This window comes from Colius striatus, chromosome 16 (genome assembly GCF_028858725.1).
Source record: "Colius striatus isolate bColStr4 chromosome 16, bColStr4.1.hap1, whole genome shotgun sequence".
Lineage (NCBI taxonomy): Eukaryota > Metazoa > Chordata > Aves > Coliiformes > Coliidae > Colius > Colius striatus.
This window is the reverse complement of record NC_084774.1, coordinates 7,218,302-7,238,500: the sequence shown is the minus strand read 5'-3', so window position 1 is coordinate 7,238,500 and position 20,199 is coordinate 7,218,302. Positions and strand designations below refer to the sequence as shown.

Sequence of the window (20,199 nt, the reverse complement as noted above, 5' to 3'; positions counted from 1 at the left end):
GGCTGGGACTCCATGATCTTAAAGGTCTTTTCCTACAAAGGGAATTCTGTGACACTAAGACAGATTCTCCTCTGGTGCAGCAGCTCACTGCAGTACCTTTCAGTTCCAGTTCTTACTTTTGTGTTCAGCTTCTGCAAGTGAAGGGGGGATCACCTTTGGATGTCTGAAACACTCACAGGTTCCCTACACAGGAGGATTGTCTGTTACATGTGTGTAGACAAAACTTGTTCTGTTCTGAGGTTTCTCAGGACCTCTTCCTGACCAAAACTCTGTGATGCTAGTTTTAGAACAGCCTTTCAGAAAGAAAAGTTTACACCAGTTCTTTTTCCCCAGGGCCACCCTGAGGGCACTGCCCAGGGCTTCCCCTGCAACTCAGTCAGCAGGACAGTTCATCCCTTCTCCAACTCTGCTCCTTCCTCACACAGTGAGGGACCTTCTTCCAGTCACTTCCAGCCTGGGTTAAACTGTTTTTCCAGCAGGTGCCAGCATCTCCTTCTGAGCAGAGCGTGAGTGGCTGCCATGGGGCTCAGGGCACAGCAGCAGGCAGGTTCTGCCTGGGGCTGGCAAACACTGTCTTGATGTCAGGTGTATTTTAAGACTTTTTCAGGCTCATTTTGTCCTCTCCTGCTTTTTTTGTTGCTGTTATTGAGAAAGAACATCCCAATCCTGCACTGGGAAAGTTTGCAGGTTTAATTCAAGGCTTAACACCACAGCAAAGGATAATGTGAACTCCTGTGATCTCCAGGAGTGGTCTTAAGGCAAATGTGAGCTGCAAGACTAATTAATGAACGTGAGGGAGGGAGAGGCATGTCCATCCATCTCTTTAAGGAGACTCCCAGCTGAGCCCAGAGTTGCTGCCTTGGTTTCCTCTGTAAGAACAGGGATGAAAACTTTGGACCAAGGAACACCGACCTCCTTCCTTCCCAAGTACCAGAGATGCTGTGATGGCTTCAGCAGCTTCCCCTGTGTGTGGGGGCTGAAGTCTGAGTTCAGCTTTGTACCTGGAGACACTCAGAGCAAGGCCAGCAGAAGAATCCTTGGCAAGTGTGGGTTTGACACCGAGCCTGTGGGAGACACGGTGAGCTGCACTGCCTCAGCATGAGGTGTGCTCCAGGATTAGAAATTCCCTCTGGAAGGCAGCTGATGGGGCCTTTCAGCAGTGAACCTCTGTGTTTCTTTTGTCTTTTTTTTAAAGGAAATGTACAGTAGCTGCTCTAATCACAGGGGAAGGTTTGCTAAAAATGAAATGCTGACTGGGAGGGAACCTCTGAACCTCATCACTCATACTGTGAGACCTCATTTCACTCACATGCTTTCAGTCAGAAATGACTGCTGCTGCACACCAAAATGATGGCAGATGGTCCTGGGCTATTAATGAATCCTTTGTGTGTGTGTGTGTGTGTGTATGTAACAGAGTTGAGGGATTTGCTCCCAGGGAAGATCTGCCTCAACACCTGCCCTGCTTAGAGACAGATGGGACAGGGTGTACCTGTGCTCAGAGGGTCCCACTGCTCACAGCCCTGGGCACGAGCAGGGTTCATGGGCTGCTGGAGAGTGGTGTCCCAAGAGAGACAAGAAGAGAGTGTGCCATCTGACAGGAGGTGGGACAAATAACTCCTACCATACTGTAGGCTCTACAACAAACTTTAATACTCTAGAGTTACACACTGCTGCCCACAGAGCTGCTGGCAGCTACACCTGGAGAAAGCTTTAAAGCAAAAAGTGTTGCTAGAAACTCTCTTTGTCCTGCTCACTCGACACTCCCTCTTCCCCCAAACATTTTTGCCCTCTGTTTCCTTAGGAAAGGGATTTAACACACAACACAGAACTACTGAGGAATCCAGGTGTGTGCAAGAGGTGTGATTATTCTTCAGCAGAGGTTTCACCATGTCCGCAAAACCAAAAGGGCAGTGCAGGGCAGTTCAGTCTCCTTTCTGCCCTCACAGGACATCCACCATCCCCTGCACCTCACAAATCAAGGGTTAAAATGCCCATCTTGTTTTCAGTGCCTGAATCAAAAGCCTGGACAGTTGATCTGGTGGGAAGAGTCAAAGTGAACTGGTTTCCTTCCAGTAGCCATAGGAGAGTGCAAAAGGATGCAGCATTCGTGGCTGAGCCTTCATTTTCCCCCCTAATTCCTCCACCCAGATTCTGCAGTCAGCCACATCTGTGCCTTCAGGCAGAAGGGAATGGGTATGATCCCAAATTACAGAGAAATAACAAATCCCAGGAGGTGCTGCCAAGCTCCTCCACATCCCACAGGCCCAGGATGGAGCCAAGTGTTCCCTGAGCACATGTTCCTCAGAGGCCTGGGAAACACTCAGCGAGACGCCCCAACCCACGCTGCTGCCACCACCTCTGCTGTCACACCGAGCCCCAGCTTATAAACTGAGCCAAGTGACAAGGAGGGGGATGCCAAGGGTGGAAAGGCTGGGCACGTGGCTCCAGGCAGAGCTCTGGGCCATGCTGGGGCTGCAGAGGTCAAACAAGCTGCCTTGGAATTTGATTTTGCGAGACTCCCTTCTCAGCATCTCCCAGACGGCTGCTGCTTCCTTCTGGCACTGCCAGAGCGCTGTCAGGGCACACAAGTGAAACTCATCCCAGTACCTGTGGCAGGAGAGAGACACAGCACCATCAGCCCTCGGTGTTACACAGCACCAGCATGCCCCAAACACTCTTCAAGCAGTGACAGCCTCTATGTTTTGTGCAACTCACCCAAAAGACTCATCTCCCAGAGCATCTCAGCTAAAACCTCCAAACACACTGAAATGATTTCATACCTTTTAGTTTTCCTCCTCTGACAGCCAACAAAATCCATTCTTTTCCATCAACAAATGTTTTCCCTCTGCACTGAGCACCCTGAGTATCTAAACCAGGCTGCAAACAAAGGCTCAGCACGTTTCAGCTGCAACTCTCCAAGCTGAGTCAAGGGCAGAACAGGAGCACAAAGCAGAGCAGCTCCTGCAGACCTGCACAGCTCCATGGCTGAGGTACAGGCAGGGGCAGGAGTTATTCTCTGTGTTCTCATTAGAGAAACCTCCACTTATTGCTGCCTATTACCCTGCACCAGCAGAAGCTCTTCAGTGGAAAGAGGCTCTTGGGGAGCAGCAGGAAAAAACAAGACAGGCAAAGATAACCCACAGCCCTGCTGGATGAAACAGGCCCCGAGGCTGCCTCCCCTCAGATGGCAGCTTGGATTGGGGTTTTTTTCAGATCCAGAGGTAGAAGCAGGCAGGGAAAAGCCTCAGCAGAAACTGGGCTGAGAGTCACAGCCCTGAGCAGAGTCCCTTACTCATGGGCCAGCACAGGATGGCCCCATGTCCAGCCTGCCAAGGCTTTATCCCCTCCCCAAGCTCCTTCCCTACCTTCAGGGAGGGAGCACACTGCCTCTGAAGAACCTGTTTTGAGCCCTTTCCAGTGAGCTCCCTGCCAGAGAGGCATCAAGCTGACCAGGAGGGGTGGGCTCCAGCTGGCCAGGGACAGGCACAGCAGATACCAGGCTGGGGAACACCAGAGCAGGCACCCACTGATTGGGTTTTTTTTGGCTGCTGAGTATGGGAGTGTTGGACTCTGTACTGGGCTCCCCAAAGGCTCCTGTGGGTGCTGCTCTGTGACAGGGGGCACTCAACAGCCTGTCAGGATGCTGTGTGTCTAAGTCCTAACACAGCTGGAGCCACAGGTGAGGTCTCCTTGTAGGTACAAACCCACAAAACAAAGCACCAGGAGCCCAAATGGATGTGGGCTCCTCTGGAAGTGGCTCCACTCTAAAGCAAAAACCTCCCTAAGGGACACGTGAGGCTCTCTGCCATACTTGCCACTAACCTTCCTCCCATAACTTCTTTCAAAGAGTTTCCTTTACCTGAAAAGAGCTTCTGGAGCAACATGTGTCCTGGCACGCAGTGCCAGGCCAAGGCAGGGACCAGCTGCAGACAGCACCCAGCAACTGGCACCCCAGGCACCCCCTGCCCTCCCCTCCACCTCAGCTTGGCTGTCCTGCCCCACACTTGCTGGCCATAGCTTACCTGCAAGCTGGGGACTGCCCAGAGGACAGGAGTCATTGCTCTGCCAGCATCCCTGTGCCCACCAGGACACGCAGCACATGTGCCACCACTCAGGAAGGGGCCACAGCCCAGCCCGGGGCTGCCCAGTGCCCTGTGCTGCAGGCAGCACCTCGTGCAGACACACAGACCTGAGCACTCTCATCATTTCATTTTCCTAGCAGGGCTTACATCAGAACTCCAGCTGTGAGGGAGTTCATTAAACTGAGGCACTGGGGCAGAATAAACTCTGCAGATAAGGAGAGGAGCTGGTGCCAACCCAGGTCACCTCCCGTGCCCACTCCCGAGCCGAGCTGCAGCACAAGGCAGCTCTGCCAGGCCAGAGTTAAACCCAGCCCCTGTCTTTGGGCAAAGGATGGAGGGGGCTGAGAGCTCCAGCCCAGCTCTGCCTCCAGCTGGGGCTCACAGCCCAATGGCTCTGCCATTCCCAACGCTTCACCCCTCACAGCCTCCATCTGCTCAGCCCAGACAGCTGCTGGCAAGAGTCCAGACACCACCAGCCCCACTCCCAGAGAGAGGACTATGGCACCAGGAAAGCAGGCTGAGGGTCAAGAACTCAGGCTAAAGGCCAATAATTGAGGAGTATTTGCTGGCATGGAGCTGAGCCATCATCAGCTTCACCTCCAGCCACCCCACTGCCCAGCGAGCCGTGCAGGAGCAGCAGGAGGAGCTGGCATGTCCCAGAAGGTGCAGAGCTCCGGCCCAGGACCTGGTCTGTGATTGTCAGTGCCCCACAGCCTGTAAAAAACCCCAACTCCCACATTTCATATGAGTTCCAGCAAAAGAGTCACCCCTCCAGCAGCCACCCACGGCATGAGCTGGGCTGTGTGCTTGGGTTGAGGCTAACATGAAGCCAAAGCAGAGCAGGTCCCACTTCAACCCTGCCTTCAGCAACAGCCCAGAGGGACTGTTCATCCCCAGCTCAGAGAAGGGGAGCCCAGAGCAGGTCACAGCTCCCAGGGGCTGTTTGCTGCCAGGGGAATGCACTGATAAAATAAGTGGAGTTTTGAAATGGAAGGGAGCTAATTTGCCATTCTCCTTGAGCAAAGTGGTTTTCTTTAAGTGTTTTCCACCCCTGGGAACAACTGAAGTTTAGTCTTTCAGCTGGAGCTGCTGGGAGGGCTGGGGACCCTCCACCTGCCTTGGCAGCTGCCCCAACTCATCCCACCTCACCGAGAGCCCAACCTGCCTCCAGCCAGCCTGCCTGCTGCACCCTGTCTGTGCCCAGCTAGCTCTGCTGGCACCTGGAGCAAGTCCCAGAGCCTCCAGCCCAGGGCTGAGGGCAGTGCCTTCCTCTCCCAGCCCACGGTGCTCAGCCCTCACCCTGCCCTGGCAGCTTTCCACCACCCCAGGCACAGAGGTTCTCATTTAATCACTGCCTGCATTTCCTTGGAGCTCCTTTTGACCCCCTAAAAGTCACTGCTCAGCACACAGAGCTGCCTCCATTTATCTCCCCAAACATTTTAGTTCCACCTTGCACTTCCCCCCTCACCTCACCCCTTCTGCTCCTTTGCAGACCTTTCCCCAAACCTGCCCAACATCTCCCTTCCCCACTACCCAACTCTTCTGCTGTTCCAGTTCTGCTCCAGTTAACATCCCACCATCACCTTGAGGCATTTGCTACAAACTCATCATGACCAGGGCTGGGGCAAATTCAAGCCAGAAGGACAAAGGGTCTCAGGAGGGAGAGAGATTACCTGCTTTGGGAAGCAGGATCCAGCTGGAGGGTGGGTGCAGGCAGCTCCCTGCAGCGCTGGAGCCCAGGGCAGCCCCACCACGTGAGTCACTGCCTGACATGGGGTGTCCTGGGGGTTGGGCCCCACCAGCCCCACTCCTCCTGGCTGTGGGCAGGATGGGGAGTGTGGGAAAGGTGCTGGGGGCTGCAGCTAGTGCTAAGGTCAGGGGATGCAAATTTCAGCTGGAGCTGAGCAGCAGATGGATGGGCAGAGCTCACGGGATTCCTCTGAAGCCAGCGTGAGGTGGGGAGTGTGTGCACACACTGCTGGGAGCCAGGAGTGCAGAGAGAACCATGGAATCATTTGCGTTGGAAACGACCTTTAAGATTGAGTCCCCTCACCCTGCCCAGCCCACCACTAACCCCTGGCCCTCAGCACCTCAGCTCCACGGCTTTGCAATAGCTGCATGGCTGGGCACTGCCCCAGCTCCCTGGGCAGCCTGGCACAGGGGCTGACACCCCTCTCGGGGAAACAGTTCTGCCTCAGCTCCAACCTCAACCTCCCCTGGGGCAACTTGCACTCAGCACTGAGGCAAAGCCAAAACGCCACACTGCCCGTGTCCCACAGACAACCTCCCAGCCTCCCTCTGCCAGGGACCAGCCCCACGGGTGGGACACGCAGGGGTCCTGGCAGGGGGCTGTACTCACCCACAGACTCGGTGCAGCCCCTGCAGCTCGATGCCATCCGCCTCCTCGTACGTGGCCATGTTTTGCCCCAGCTTGAGGACGCAGTCCGAGAAGCCTTGGTAGACGTTGGCACAGGCGGTGACGGATGCCAGCAGCCCGGCCACGTGCCCTGCCAGACACCGAGACCTCACCTGGGCACCCCAGTGCCGGCGCCACCCCGCTCCCCCTTCCCCCCGGACGCACACGGAGCCCGCCCGTGCCCAGCCCTGTCGCGCTCGCAGAGCGCCCCGGGGAGCCGATGCGGGGCACCCGGGGCAGGGTCCGGCGCGGGGGGCTCGGCCAGCCCAGCACGGGCAGCCAGGAGCGGGGAGAGCAGGGAGAGAGGGGACCGCGCACCGCCCTGCCCGTCCCCGTGCCACCGGGAAAGCGGCCCCGGCCCGTCCCGCACGGGCAGCCCCGGCCCCAGGCGCCTCACCCACGGCGAGGAGCAGCACGGCCGTGCCCCGCCGCTGCCCCATCCCGCCGCCCGCTCCGCTCCGGCTCCGCTGCCGCTGTCCCCATGGCCGGCGGCGCTCCCCGCCCGCTCCCGCCCGCCTGCGCGGGGAGGGCAGCAGCCCGGCTGCAGCTAATGAGCAGCTTTGGCCGCCGCTAATTAAGGACTGGGCTTGGCTGCTGCTAATGAGCAGCCCTGTGCCCCCAGCCCCTGCACCCTCCAGTATCGCATCCCCTCGGGACTCTGCCAGCACCCGCGGCTCCCCACACCCTACCTCCCAGGACCCTGCGAGGGGTAAGGGAGACCCTCACTCCACAGCCCCTGGTCCCTTTCATTCTCCTCACTGCTCCAGGCTGGCACCTCAGCCCGGCCGTGGGTGCAGCCCCAGCCCAGCTGCCCAGAGGTGCCCCAGGGTGGCTACAGGATGATGCTGGGGCTGCTCCTGCTCCCCTCCCTGAGGAACCCCCTCCCGTGCAGGCAGTCCCACTGGCCTGGGCATCCCTGCTGCCAGCCAGCCCAGCCCCTCCTGCAGCAGGCTGGCTTGCCCTGTGTGCCAGGGCAGCCCTCAGCCACAAATGCCCACTGCTGAGCAGGTCCAGTCTAAATTCCTCTTCCAAGGACCCGCCTGGGGAGTGACACAGCTCAGGGCTCAGCTGGGAGTGAGATTCCTTCTCCTAAGCTCAGCCCTGAGGGAGCAGCTCCTGATACCCCCTGAGCCTGGCTGTGGGCAGAGGCAGCCCACAACACCAGGGTGGGCAGAGGGGACCTGCCAGCCCACCATCCACTCCTCACCACCTCATCTTGATGGCAGTGCAGAAGCACCAAGCAGTTTGGAGCTGCTGAAGGGCCAGGGCATCGGGCTCTGCGGGGCACAGACCATCCCCTTCGCTCTTCCAAGTGTCCCACCAGCAACCATCTCTGCTTGGTGCTCTCCTACGTGCTGCTGCTCTTGGGGCTGGATGGGTGAAGCAGCGTTGCTGGGACTCACACAGTGCCCCAGGACACGGGGCTGCCTGATGGCAGCAAGTGCAGACCCCACACAGGAGGGCTCAGCCTGCCCCGAGGTGGAAGCTGATGGAAAGCTCTCTCGCTGAGGGAGCCAGGCTCTGACAGCAGCAGCGGCTGCCCAGGGCTGCCTGGCACTCAGCCAGCCGGGCAAAGCCTGTGGCTTCTGTGGGGACCTGTCAGCTGTGGGTGAGATTTGCACTGCCAGGGTGTGCAAGGGATGCCTATGGCACAGTGGGCACTGCCAATGGGCAGCACTGGCTGCCTGTGGAGGGGGCTGAGGCATCTCTGACCCCCAGGGCTTCCCCCAAAACCACCAGGGAGCCAGGAGCTGCCTGCACAGCGTGGCCTGGCCATGGCTCTCTTCCCTAGCACTCTAGCAGGCAGGCCAGCAGGCTGGGGACAGAGGTGGCCCTGCCAGGGCACTGCTCTGCAGCCAGCCCTGCTGCTGGCTGAGCCTGGGGGCCACAGGGCAGCGGGGAGCTCCCGTGCCCACCCCACTGCCCCTGCCTGCATTACAGGGTCACAGCCTGCCTGCCCTTGGCTCGGCACTGGGTTTGGAGGGGACCAGCCTGTAGGACACTGGGGCTGCCCCAGCCGTGCCATCCCTGCCCTGCTTGGCAGCCAGACAGCCCCCCCAGCCCCTCAGAGCCCCCCATCTCTGCCTTCAGCTGGTGCTGCCCTTCTGCAGCCACCTCCCCGGGCTGTTTCCCCATATGAGAAGAGCAAGAAGCCACATGCCAACACAGAGACATCCCCACGATGCCCACACTGCCCCTGCCCACCGTTCTGCCTGGCACAGGACCTCTCCTCGCTCCGTGCAGGTGTCTGCCGAGGTGCTGCAGGAACAGCCTGCCTTCGCCCAGGGCCAGGGCTGAGCACACACCACCTCCCAGCTCTGCCAGTCCCTGTGCCAGCAGCCCTCGGGACCTGCGCGGCGTGGAGCCCGAGGGCACGGGGACATCCCACCCGCGGGGCTGGGCAGCAGCTTCCCGCAGCCCTGCACCGGCACTGCCAGCGCCGGACCGACACCGGGCTGCCCTCCCTCCCTGGGCGGCCCTCTCTTCCCGAGCTGCCCTCCCTTCCCGAGCTGCCCTCCCTTCTCAGGCTGCCCTCCTTCCCAGGGCTGCCCTCCCTCCCTGGGCTGCCCTCTCTCCCCAAGCTGCCCTCCCTTCCCGAGCTGCCCTCCCGTGGGACAGGGCATGGCCAAGGAGCCACCGGGCCCCCCGGGCAGCTCGACCCTCTCCACTCCCGTCCCGGGCCCGGCCCTGCAGAGATGCAGATTTCTCAGCAGCCACATTCCTCCGAGGGTGTTTATGGCTTTTCTGTCTCTCCGCTGTCCCAGACTAAAATCACCCCTTTTAAGGGAGCCACAAGACCTCGGGTTGCTGGAGCCTTGCCTGCCTCCCTTGCAATGGATCACCACACTCACTGGAAAAGCACCCTTGCTTTGTCTCCTGGCTCCACAATTTACTGATGGATTCAACCTGCAGCTCACCCCCAGCCCCATCCATGCACACCTCCTGGAGAGTAAGATCTGTTCTCATTAGCAAGTGATTCACCTGTTTTCACCAGCAAATGATTCACCTGCCTGGCACTGGGTCACCTTTCCCTCAGCAGCCAACTCCTCCCCAGCTCCATCCTCATCCCGCAGCTCCCTGACTCAACTCCCAAACCTCTAATAGAGGGGAGAAACCTGAGTGGGAAGGGCAGGAGGAACGAGTCACGTTGCATTTTCTCCTGCTGATGGGTGCACTTTGATGCTGGCTCCCCTGGGGACTTTTGGCAGGAGCTGAACTCTGTGTCACGGAGAGAAGAGGCATCATTCCTACCTGGCCTTGTGCCCCTGATCTCCAGGGGACACCTCTCAAGGACCTGGGCATTTAGGGCTGTTGACACAGGATGGTGCAGTCAGGCTGTGCTGGAGGCACAGGGAGGCAGGGATGCTGCTGTGGCTCAGGCAAAGCCCCGCAGGGATGTGGCAAAGCTTATTCTTAGGGCTCCCTACTGTAAGTGGAGACTCTCTGGTGTCCCCTGTGTCCCCTCTCACCTTTGCTCAAGGGCAGACACGCTTGGCCACCGGCAAAAAAAGAGAGACTCATTCAGGGGAGCTGGCTTGGCTCTGCTGGCTTAATTGGAATCAAACGCGTGCCCCGCTGAGCAGCACGGCTTGTGCTCAAGAGCGGGATGAGTCAGGCTCCGTGATATCCGATGATATCACCGCCTTCCCAGCCCCCTCCCGGCGAGCTGGGCCGGAGGGGCCGCAGCAGCGGGGCCGGAGCGTGTCGCTGGGTGGGTGGGCAGCTCCCACGCGTGCTGACCCACAGCGGCGGCTCGGGCTGCCGGCAGCATCGCGGCACTCGGGGTGCCCCCTCCACACCGGTGCCGATCGACTCAGACGTCTCGCATAGCAGAGCCCTGAGCTCATTCCCCGGCCCCGCCTCCTCGCTGGCAGGGCAGGGGGTGAGCAGGGACGGTGGGGAAGGGCTGGTGCTGGCCGGAGGCCGTGCCAGCCCGCAGCCAGCTGTCAGCGAGCCAGAGCCGGCAGGTACCCAGCACAGAGTTGCTCCTGCGGCTCCTCAAAGCCCACGAGCCCTCCCTCTCGCTACACCAGCCCTCCAGGGCCAAGCCACGGTGCTGGCATCCCACGCTCTGCTGGAAACCGTCAGGCAGGGCTCAGGATGTTTCTTGGGTACAGATAAACATTCACGTGGACACAAGTTCCTCCCTTGTAACCGCTACACGAGCTGAAGCCAGCAGCTACAGGCAAGTGCATGGGGTGCAGGCACTTGGCCCCTGGCACAAAGCTGGTTTTCAGCAGCAGGAGGTCCCAGGAGGCAGAGAGGGGGGGGAGACAGCAAAGCAACAGTAGCCAAAGCAGAGCTGGGACACAAACAATACTCAGTTATCTTTAGTCATCCAGACAGTGAGAGAAACCCACTGAGAATGGGGCAGACGGGACATGCCACAGACACTGGAAACTCCCTTGCAGCCAGAAAAAAAGGGCAGAGTGGCTGCCTCTCCCCTTGTCCCGGCTCGGCGGTGACCGGGCTGCAGGCGGAATGGTGCTGGGCACGGCGAGGCCCTGACTCACCCCGCTGAGACACAGGAAGGTGGCGGGCGGCCAAAGCCACTGCTCTGCCAAGGAGCAGCCCCGATGTGCAGGGCTGAACGTGGGAGAAAACACTCCAGAGTCGGGTGTGCTGGGGGGTGAGGGTCTCGGAAGGCCAGGGGTGAGTGTGGAGGGAGCCCACGCAGCAGCCTGTCATCTCTCCTGCTTTTAGAGCAGAGGGAAAGATAAAGCAATCATGAATGGTAACTGCTCCCTGTCCGGGCACAGACACCCCTGCCCACCCCCTGCCCACGCGTGGCAGCTCCTGCCCGAGCAGAGCACCTGCAGCCGGGCGCTGCGGGGTGCACAGAGCTGGGGCTGTGCATGGCGGGAGCGGCACCCTCTGCAGGGACCCTCCTTGGGGTCCCGGCAACGCGGAGCCCCCGGTGCCCCTGCCCGGGGACGCTCTGCAAGGACCTTCCCCTGGGGCCGCAGATTGCCCCGCGGTTGCCGTGCCGTGCGGGGCCGTACCGAGCCGTACCGAGCCGTTCCGAGCCGTGCCGCGGGGCTGGGCGCGCTGGCACCGCCCCGCAGCGCCGAGCACCGCCCCGCAGCGCGGCATGGGCGAGCGGCGGCGGCCCCGCGCTGAGCCCGGCCGCCCGGACCCCACCGCACCCCGACCCGGCCCGACCCGTCCGCGCCCGGCCGCAGCATGTCGGGGCCTGGGGCGCAGAGCCGCGGCCGGCGGCTGCCCGGTAAGCGGGGTGCGCTTGGCGGGAGGGGAGCGGGGCGGGTAGGGCTCGGGCTGCCGGAGCGCCGCACAGCCCCCCCCGCAACGCCCACGCCGTGCCCCTTGCAAAGCGGCGAAGCAGCCGTGCTGCCCCCCGCCCCCGCTTTGCAACCCCCGCCCCCGCTGCACCAACCTGCCCGGGCTGCCCCGGGGAAGGGGATGCTCGGGGACGGGACGGCACCTGCCCGGGAAGCGGCTGAGCCCGGAGACCTGTTGGGCCACGGGCTTGTGGCGGGGGGGGCACGGAGCCCACAGGCCCCCCGGGAGGAGCGATTTCCCCGTAGCTGCGGGGTTGAGGGGAGGAAGAGGCCGAGCAGAGCAAAGACACCGGCGAGTGTGTCGCGGTGAGCCAAGGCGCGGGGCCGGGCTGTGGGGGACAGCGGGCAGCGCTCGGGGCGCGGGGCTGAGCTTTAGGGGGACAGCGGGCAGCGCTCGGGGCGCGGGGCTGAGCTTTGGGGGCACAGCGCTCGGGGCGCGGGGCTGAGCTTTGGGGGGACAGCGGGCAGCGCTCGGGGCGCGGGGCTGAGCTTTGGGGGACAGCGGGCAGCGCTCGGGGCGCGGGGCTGAGCTTTGGGGGACAGCGGGCAGCGCTCGGGGCGCGGGGCTGAGCTTTGGGGGACAGCGGGCAGCGCTCGGGGCGCGGGGCTGAGCTTTGGGGGACAGCGGGCAGCGCTCGGGGCGCGGGGCTGAGCTTTGGGGGGACAGCGGGCAGCGCTCGGGGCGCGGGGCTGAGCTTTGGGGGGACAGCGGGCAGCGCTCGGGGCGTGGGGCTGAGCTTTGGGGGGACAGCGGGCAGCGCTCGGGACGCGGGGCTGGACTTTGGGGGCACAGCGCTCGGGGCGCGGGGCCGGCCGGCACAGCCCCGCCGGGAGGGAGCTCTGGCCTCACAGATATTTTTAGTGCCGAGACTCAGGGGACTTGGAGGTGGCTCTGGGGAGTGCAGGCGATGAGCGGCACAGGCAGGGGTTACCAGGTGCCACAGCCTCCCGCTCGAGTTCCCAACCCCCCTCCCCTTGCTGCTCCCAGCCAGCGGCTCTGCCAAAACCACTGCCTCCCTCGCTTTGCCTGGTGCGTTTCCTCTCACCGGGGCTTTGGTTATTTTTTGCTGTGGCTGCAACACGAGGTCAGACGTACCCATCGAGAAAAGCCCGTGCAGGGAATTAACACTTAGGCAGCCGGAGCGTTCCAGGCTCCCTGTTTCCACTCAGCCTCACCCTGCACGGTTCTGTGGGGCTTTCCCAGCTCTCCACACCAGCTGCTTCTCCCAGGGCTAAAGGAACTGAAAGCCCTTGGGACTGACCCTTGTCCCACAGCGGTTTTGCTGGGGCAGAGTGATAGGGAAAGGCTTCCGATCTCCCAGGGCCTCTTGGAAGATGCCGTGGCAGCTGAGGAGCTGCATCTCCCCCCCTTCCCCATCTCCTGGCAGCCTGGCTCGCAGGGACTGGGAGCACACGGCACAGCCCAGCAGACTGGGCAGCAGTGGGGAGCCCTGGGCTTCTCTGGAGCTGTGGGGTCAGGGATTCAGGCACTGGGGAGGTACAGGGAGAAGGACAAAATCTGTCTGGGCCAGCCTGCCCCAGCTCTTTCATTCACCAAGGAACTGACTGACCTATACTTGGAGTAACCCCTCATTTAATCCCTGCTCACCTCCCCATCACCCCATATCCCTTTCCAAGGCTCAGATTGTTTTTCAGGACTGTCTTTAAACCCTTGCAGAACCTTGGCCTCAAGAAAAGGCTCTTGGCCTCGTGCCTTCACTAACGAGCCTTCTCCCACTCCCAGATACACCCCTCCTATTCAGCAGCACAGAGGGGGCTGTACCGGCGTCCCACGGGCTGAGGAGGAATGAAAAGCACATCCCCTCCCAGCAGAAACGCAGCCAGAGAGCTGTGCTCGGGTGCAGGGTGGGACACGCGCTAAAGGCTGGTGCTCCCAGCACCCTCGAGCCCTGGCTGGCCCTCTGCCCCCGCCACTGCCCCTCTCCATCGCGCCTCGGGCGTGCGGACGGGAGGGCTCGGGCCGTTTGCTCTCAGACAGCCCCTTCCCACAGCGGCCACCACAGCGAGGGCTGAGGGAGCGGTGGGGGCAGTGTCCCGTCCCACAGCCCACCCAGAAGGGAATCCCGGGGGGAATCCTGCCCTGCCCGCCCAGCCTCGCAAGGATCTGACGGCAGCGGGTGCTCGTGGCCGCCGCGGCCGCGCTGGGCGGCTCAGCCAGCGGGGAGCAGCCTGGCTCTGCATGCTGATCAGCCTCCCGGCCCTCGGCACTGCCACAGCGGCCCGGACTAATAACCATGACAATGGCCACCAGCAGGTACCGGCAGAGCCCCCGCGGTGCACAGGGGCCGCATTGTGCGAGCGACGTGTCCCGCGCTGGGAAGAGCAGCTGACAGTCCCCACGGGTGACAGCAGCTGACAGTCCCCACGGGTGCCAGTGGCTGACAGTCCCCACGGGTGCCAGTGGCTGACAGTCCCCACGGGTGCCAGCAGCTGATACAGACCCCACGGGTGCCAGTGGCTGACAGTCCCCACGGGTGCCAGTGGCTGACAGTCCCCACGGGTGACAGCAGCTGACAGTCCCCACGGGTGCCAGTGGCTGACAGTCCCCACGGGTGCCAGCAGCTGATACAGACCCCACGGGTGCCAGCGGCTGACAGTCCCCACGGGTGCCAGTGGCTGACAGTCCCCACGGGTGCCAGCAGCTGATACAGACCCCACGGGTGCCAGCGGCTGACAGTCCCCACGGGTGCCAGTGGCTGACAGTCCCCACGGGTGCCAGCGGCTGAGACAATCCGCACGGGTGCCAGCAGCTGATACAGACCCCACGGGTGCCAGCGGCGCCGGGAGCGTGACGGGCCGGCACGGGGGAAGGGCCGCGGCACGCAGCGCAGCTCTCCTTTCTCCTTTCTCCTTTCTCCTTTCTCCTTTCTCCTTTCTCCTTTCTCTCCCCGGCTGCTGAGAGGCAGCTGCGCTAACAGGGCCGCTCGCTGTCCCCGCGCCCGGAACAGCCCCGGGAGGGGGGAAGGCTCCATCCCCGGCTCTCACCGCGGTCACGGGTCAGGCAGGGCCAAGCACAGCCCAGCTGCCCTCTGCCGCTGCCGGGCTGCCGTGCATAATGGCGTCTCAGTGCTCGTGCCTGGCTCCCTGGCCACAGCTCCAAAACGAGTTCATAAACAGGTCCTGCTAATTTCTCCCTCGAGAGGAACGCCGGCGCCCACAGGAATGCTGCCCCAGCTCCCGGCCCGGCCTCCCCAAGCACCCTCAGCACCAGTATCGGTCACGTGCACTGAGAGCATTAATGGCACGGCTCAGAGCAGCTCCTGCCAGCACTTTGGTTCATTGTGTGTTTGCAGTGCAGGAGGATGTAGAGATTCTCCTCCTCACCTCCACACCGGGGGCACTCTGTCACCCTGCACGTGGGAGCGGGTCAGGCTCTGCCCCCAGCTCAGCCTCTGACAGCTGGAGCCAGCCCCAGGGGCTCTCCTCACTGTGGTGGGCATTCAGCACAGCTGGGCTGGGGGCTGAGCTCTGCCTGGGTTGGACAGGGCAGGGCTGGCTCCAGCTGCTGAAGGGAGTCAGCTCCAGTCACTCCTAGTCCTTTGCTCCATTCACAGTTGAGTCCCCATCCCTGCAGCTATTGCAAAGCCATGGTGCTGAGGGCCATGGGTTAGTGGTGGGCTTGGCAGGGTGAGAGGAGGGCTTGGGCTCAATGAGCTTCAAGGTCTTTTCCAACCAAAATGATTCTGTGATCCTTTCTGGCAAGCAGCACTGGGGAGGTTTTTGCCTTGCCCCAGTAGCTCTGGGCTGCAGCCTTGTGAGGAAACCTTCACTGGCACAGCATGGCAACCACTGCTGTCAGCCCCGAGCCTCTGCACCACAGCAGGCACCCAGGGCTCAGGTCAGACATGCCAAGGGAAAGGCCCCTTCAGGCAGCCAGGATTGCCACCCTGAGCACCACAGGAAGACACTGAGCAGCCAGAAGAGGACCAGAGCTTCTTCCAGAAAGCACATGGTGGCTGGCCCTGAGTCACAGTGCATGCCTGTGCTGTGCTGCTGCCATAACCCAGCTTCCCCAGGCAGGTGCCTGCAGACAGTGGAGTTTAGCTGAAGAACACACCAGAAAAGAGGTGCAGAGGAGCCCTGAAGGGCTCTCAAGAAGACCTAACATTGACCTCCAGGACACCACACCAGCACCCCTGCTGCCATCACCCCTGCCCCTGCCAGACAGGGTGAGGAGGCTGCTCTGTTCCCTTCCCTCCTCCCCAGCCCGGAGCAGGGGAGGGTTTGGGCCGTGCTCAGGCGGAGCAGAGGATGTTTGTTTGGTTTCCTTGGTTACTGCACTGCCTGCTCCAGTAATCACATTTTCCTTGTGCTGCCTGGGCCAAGAGCAGCAGAGAGGAAATCTGAAATGGCTGAGGTCAAACACCAGCCTGGGAACAGCCAGGACCACCAGCCACAACCCTGCTGTGCCATCTGAGCCTTGCTGTTGTGGGTACCTGACACAAAAGGGAGGCACCAGGCCCAGGGATGCAACAAACAGCTCCTTCAGCAACAGCTGGAGGGCTCCCTCCCTCCCAAGTGAGCTGGGGACAGAGGCACCAGTGTTGAACTGCAGGAGGAATTACAGGAATGATAATGTTTGTGCAGGCAGAGCCGAGCTGGCAGCACAGGGGGTGTGAGCTGTGCGGGGGTGCCTGCAGCGGGGGTGCAGACACACTTATGGCAACGGTGGCAGCAGCACTGTGGGTGTGCTGAGGTGACAGGGCTGCTCATGCCCTTTGTTCATAGAATCATAGCATGGTGGGAGTTGGAAGGGACCTTTAGAGCTCATCCAGCCCAACCCCCCTGCTAAAGCAGGTTCCCCCAGGTCAGGTCACACAGGAACGTGTCCAGGTGGGTTTGGAAACCTCCCGAGAGGAGCCTCCACACCCTCCCTGGGCAGCCTGGGCCAGGGCTCCCTCACCTCAGCACCAAAGGAGTTTCTCCTGGTGTTTAAGTGGAACTTTTTGTGTTCCAGCTTCTTTCCATTACCCCCTGTCCTGTCACCAGATACAATAGAAAAAAAATGCTGCCCCAACCTCCTGGCATCCACCATTTAGATATTTGTAAATATTAATGAGATCCCCTGTGGTTTTCTCTTCTCCAGACTGAACAGCCCCAGGTCCCACAGCCTTTGCTCATAAGGAAGGTGCTCCAGTCCCCTGATCATCTTGGTAGCCCTGCTCTGGCCTCTCTCCAGCAGTTCCCTGTCCCTCTTGAGCTGAGGAGCCCAGAACTGGACCCAGGACTCCAGATGAGGCCTCACCAGGGCAGAGTAGAGGGGAAGCAGAACCTCCCTCAGCCTGCTGGCTACATCTTTTTGATGCATCCCAGATACCATTAGCCTTTCTGCCCACGAGGGCACATTGCTGGCTCATGGTTAGTTTATTATCAGCCAGCACTCCCAGGTCTCTCTGCAGAGCTGCTCTCCAGCAGGTCACCCCCAGCCTGTGCTGGTGCAGGGGGTTGTTCCTCCCCAGGTGCAGGACTCTGCACTTGCCCTTGTTGAGCTTCCTGAGGTTCCTTTCCTCCCCATGCATCCCTCAGCCCAGAAAGCCTGGAGCACTAACACCACGAGTTCTTGGCTCTCGGGAGTTTCCCCTGCTTGTTCCCATTCACAGGCAATGCTCTGTTTCGTAGTGAGGAAACTGAAACTTGGACATGTGAAAACCATGGCTGATCTAACAAGAGCCTTTCCCCCCTCAATAATTCACTTCAGCAGTCAGTCAGGAATGCAGCACAGGAGCTCCAGCACAGCGTGTGTTGCTATTCACAAGGACTAAATCAATGTGTGTGGTAAAGCAGAAGGGAATCCCCTGCCCTCCAGCACTGCTGTACCTCTGAGCTGGGCAGGCAGAGGGGCTCAGCTGTGCCTGCTCCAACCCTCCTCACCTTTCTCCCCAGCTGACATGGAGCAGGCTCAGCGCAGCCTGGATGCAGAGCAGATGCAGCAGCAGCAGCTGAAGCTGCGGGAGCGGCAGAAGTTCTTTGAGGAGGTTTTCCAGCATGACGTGGACTACTTCTTCCCTATATCCCACCTGCAGATAGAGCATCGGAGACGTAAGTGCTGTGGGCAGCAGCACGGGGTTGGGATCTCAGGGAACAATGACACAGGCCTTAGAGATCAGTGGGACAGCCATATCCTGCACTGACAGGACCCCACAGGCTGTGTGGCTGTGCTGTGGGTTACTCAGGCTGTGGGTACCCAGGCTGGTGCCTGGCAGAGTCACTGGCTTCAGACAGGCTCCTGCAGACAGCACTTTGGGGCAGGGACAGGGACTGTGGTGGCATGGCAGGGCCTTCCAGAGAGATGTTTTAAGGAAACATGATTTTCTTGGGGACCTCTTAGCAGCAGCCCCGTGCCATGGCTGGCCTTCCTCCTCGGAGTCCTGCCTGTACAGGGCTCACAGTGTCCTTTGTCTGGCACCAGCACTCACCTTCTCACTGGCCTCTGTCTCTGCAGCCCCCTTAGGCAGCATTTCCTCCATGGAGGTGAACGTGGACATGCTGGAGCAGATGGACATGATGGACCTGTCAGACCAGGACACTGTGGACGTGTTTCTGGGCTGTGGGACAGAGGAGAGCAGCGTTGCAGGGCCCCTGCCAGGTACTTCCAGTCCCAAGCCTTTTGTGGTCCAGGCTGGGAACCCTTCCTGACCCCAGTGCCCACATGGGTTTGTTCCTCAGCCCTGGCCACCCTGTGTGCAGATCCACACCCCCATGCAAAGACAAATGCATGGTACTGGGATTTTGGGAGGTTGGAAGGACCTCAGTCTGGGCTGGTCCCTGTCAGTATCCACGTCCACAGCCCAGAGGTGCACACCCCTGTAAATACATTTTGCTGCAGAAAACAGGAGAGTGCAGGCACTTTGCAGGGGCAAATTCTCTTGTCCTGAAGCTTCTCTGGAACAGCCAGTGTCTTGTCACAATTCCTCAGGTCTGCAGAGCTCTCTGCCAAGTGGGAAAGCTGCAGGGCCCCTCCACCTCCCAGCCAGACCCCAGGGAGCTGGGCCTGGGTCCCATGGGAAAGCCCAGGGTGCCAGCAGCTTCCTCCCCACTCACCCTGTGCTGACTCACCAAGGCCAAGCCAAACACCTCCCCTTGCCTGCTGCAGCCAGCAGCCCCACACCACAGGGCTCCATGCCAGACAGGAAAGAACCTCCAGAAGCCCTTTTCTTTCTCTTACCACTCTCTCCTCCAGGGACAGATGCCAGCCAGTGCCCAGAGGAAATCAACCTGCGAGTGCCCAGCGCAGCTGAGAGCAAATCACGCATTTCCTCCACTTCCTCTGTCTCCACGGATCTGAACAGCCTGGACACCAGTGAGGAGGGGGCTGAGACTCCCGTGGTGCAGTCAGATGAGGAGGACCTGCAGGAGGACAGTCCCAAAGAGGAAGTGTCAAGAAGCTAGCAGCCAGCTCTGCCCTGCTCCCAGCCTCCTCCCTATGGACCTGCCAGCCCAGAGGAAGAAAAGCTGCTGGCACTCAGTAACCCCCCATCCTGGACTGCTGCCCTGCAGGAGGGGAGGGATGGTTTTCCCCTCCTCAGGTTCTCCTGGCAGCCAAAGGAGAAGGAAAGGGGTATTGTAGACTCCCAAAATTAACTCTTCAGGCTTTGCTGCTAACACTTTCTGCTTCACTGCCCTGAAACGCTCAGCATCCCACAGCCCCACCATTCCCAGAAAGCCATCCCATAGGATCCCAGCTCCCTCATCCCACTGACAAAGGTCCTGTCCAGACAGCACTTAACAGCAGCATACAGAGAAATAACAGTCCAGTCTAACCAAGCAGCAGGTGTGTGTGTTACTGGGAGAAAACAGCACTGGGGGTGAGGGTTAGGTGGGGGGAGAGTGGTGTAAAGCCAGTGTGCCAAGGGTGCCAGAAGGGAGTGAATGAAGCAGCCTGTTCTCAGCACTGCAGCCCATCCCCAGCACAGGGACAGCTCCTGAGCCCAGGCCAGGAGCAGACGGCAGAGACTGCGGCACAGAAGGGTGGCTGGTGACACAGTGGGTCCCCACCCCCAGCTTGGGTGCAGCCTCCAGGAGGGAGAGACCCTAGCTGCAGAGCTGACCCAGGCAGGGCTGGGAGTGACCTGCAGCTCCCTGCCACCAGCACAGTGGGATTTCCCAGCTGAAGCAGCCGAGCAGGGAACATCAGCAGCGGCAGCCAGTGCTCCCCCAGCCCTTCATGAGGGCTGCAGCCCTGGCTGGAGGCTGCTTTACAGCAGCAAAGGAAGAGCCAGAAGAATGAAGGCACTTTGCAGCCTGTCACACTTGCTCCCTGCAGGCCAGGACAAGAGGAGTCGGGCACAAAGCCCAGCCAGAGCTCTGCTGCCTCTATCAGTGGCTGCAGGCCAGGAAGGCACTGTCCCTGCTCGGGCTGTGTCAGCACAACCGCGGTTAC

The 20,199-nt window shown here is 60.8% G+C and overlaps 2 protein-coding genes across 4 annotated transcripts; one reads left to right on the top strand and one right to left on the bottom strand.

Annotated features, from left to right (window-relative positions):
* Positions 1 to 1,628: 1,628 nt before the first annotated feature.
* Positions 1,629 to 6,976, bottom strand: LOC133626922 (neuritin-like). The gene is made up of 3 exons (XM_062009081.1): positions 6,896 to 6,976; positions 6,442 to 6,589; positions 1,629 to 2,607 (listed from the first exon to the last, which is right to left on the bottom strand). Exons 1-3 carry the CDS (start codon positions 6,936 to 6,938, stop codon positions 2,382 to 2,384), a joined length of 417 nt encoding a protein of 138 aa, XP_061865065.1. The 5' UTR covers positions 6,939 to 6,976; the 3' UTR covers positions 1,629 to 2,381.
* Positions 6,977 to 11,588: 4,612 nt separating this feature from the next.
* Positions 11,589 to 19,583, top strand: DBNDD2 (dysbindin domain containing 2). 3 transcript variants are annotated; one of them, XM_062008853.1, is made up of 4 exons: positions 11,589 to 11,725; positions 17,703 to 17,858; positions 18,262 to 18,405; positions 19,000 to 19,583. In XM_062008853.1, the coding sequence occupies exons 1-4, from the start codon at positions 11,683 to 11,685 to the stop codon at positions 19,206 to 19,208; spliced, it is 552 nt and encodes a 183-aa protein (XP_061864837.1). In that variant the 5' UTR covers positions 11,589 to 11,682; the 3' UTR covers positions 19,209 to 19,583. The 3 variants fall into 3 exon arrangements, with proteins under 3 accessions (XP_061864837.1, XP_061864840.1, XP_061864839.1); XM_062008856.1 differs by lacking the exon at positions 11,589 to 11,725 and adding an exon at positions 11,776 to 12,104; XM_062008855.1 differs by lacking the exon at positions 11,589 to 11,725 and adding an exon at positions 17,250 to 17,587.
* The last annotated feature ends 616 nt before the right edge of the window (positions 19,584 to 20,199 follow it).

Bases quoted from the DNA above. Each gene is read 5' to 3' on its own strand.
- LOC133626922 (XM_062009081.1), bottom strand. From the start codon at position 6,938: ATGGGGCAGCGGCGGGGCACGGCCGTGCTGCTCCTCGCCGTGG. The intron at 6,590-6,895 runs GTGAGGCGCCTG...GGTGTCTGGCAG, and splicing joins CGTGCTGCTCCTCGCCGTGG to GGCACGTGGCCGGGCTGCTG. The intron at 2,608-6,441 runs GTGAGTACAGCC...CTCCTGCCACAG, and splicing joins GGGCTGCACCGAGTCTGTGG to GTACTGGGATGAGTTTCACT.
- DBNDD2 (XM_062008853.1), top strand. From the start codon at position 11,683: ATGTCGGGGCCTGGGGCGCAGAGCCGCGGCCGGCGGCTGCCCG. The intron at 11,726-17,702 runs GTAAGCGGGGTG...CTTTCTCCCCAG, and splicing joins CCGCGGCCGGCGGCTGCCCG to CTGACATGGAGCAGGCTCAG. The intron at 17,859-18,261 runs GTAAGTGCTGTG...CTGTCTCTGCAG, and splicing joins GCAGATAGAGCATCGGAGAC to CCCCCTTAGGCAGCATTTCC.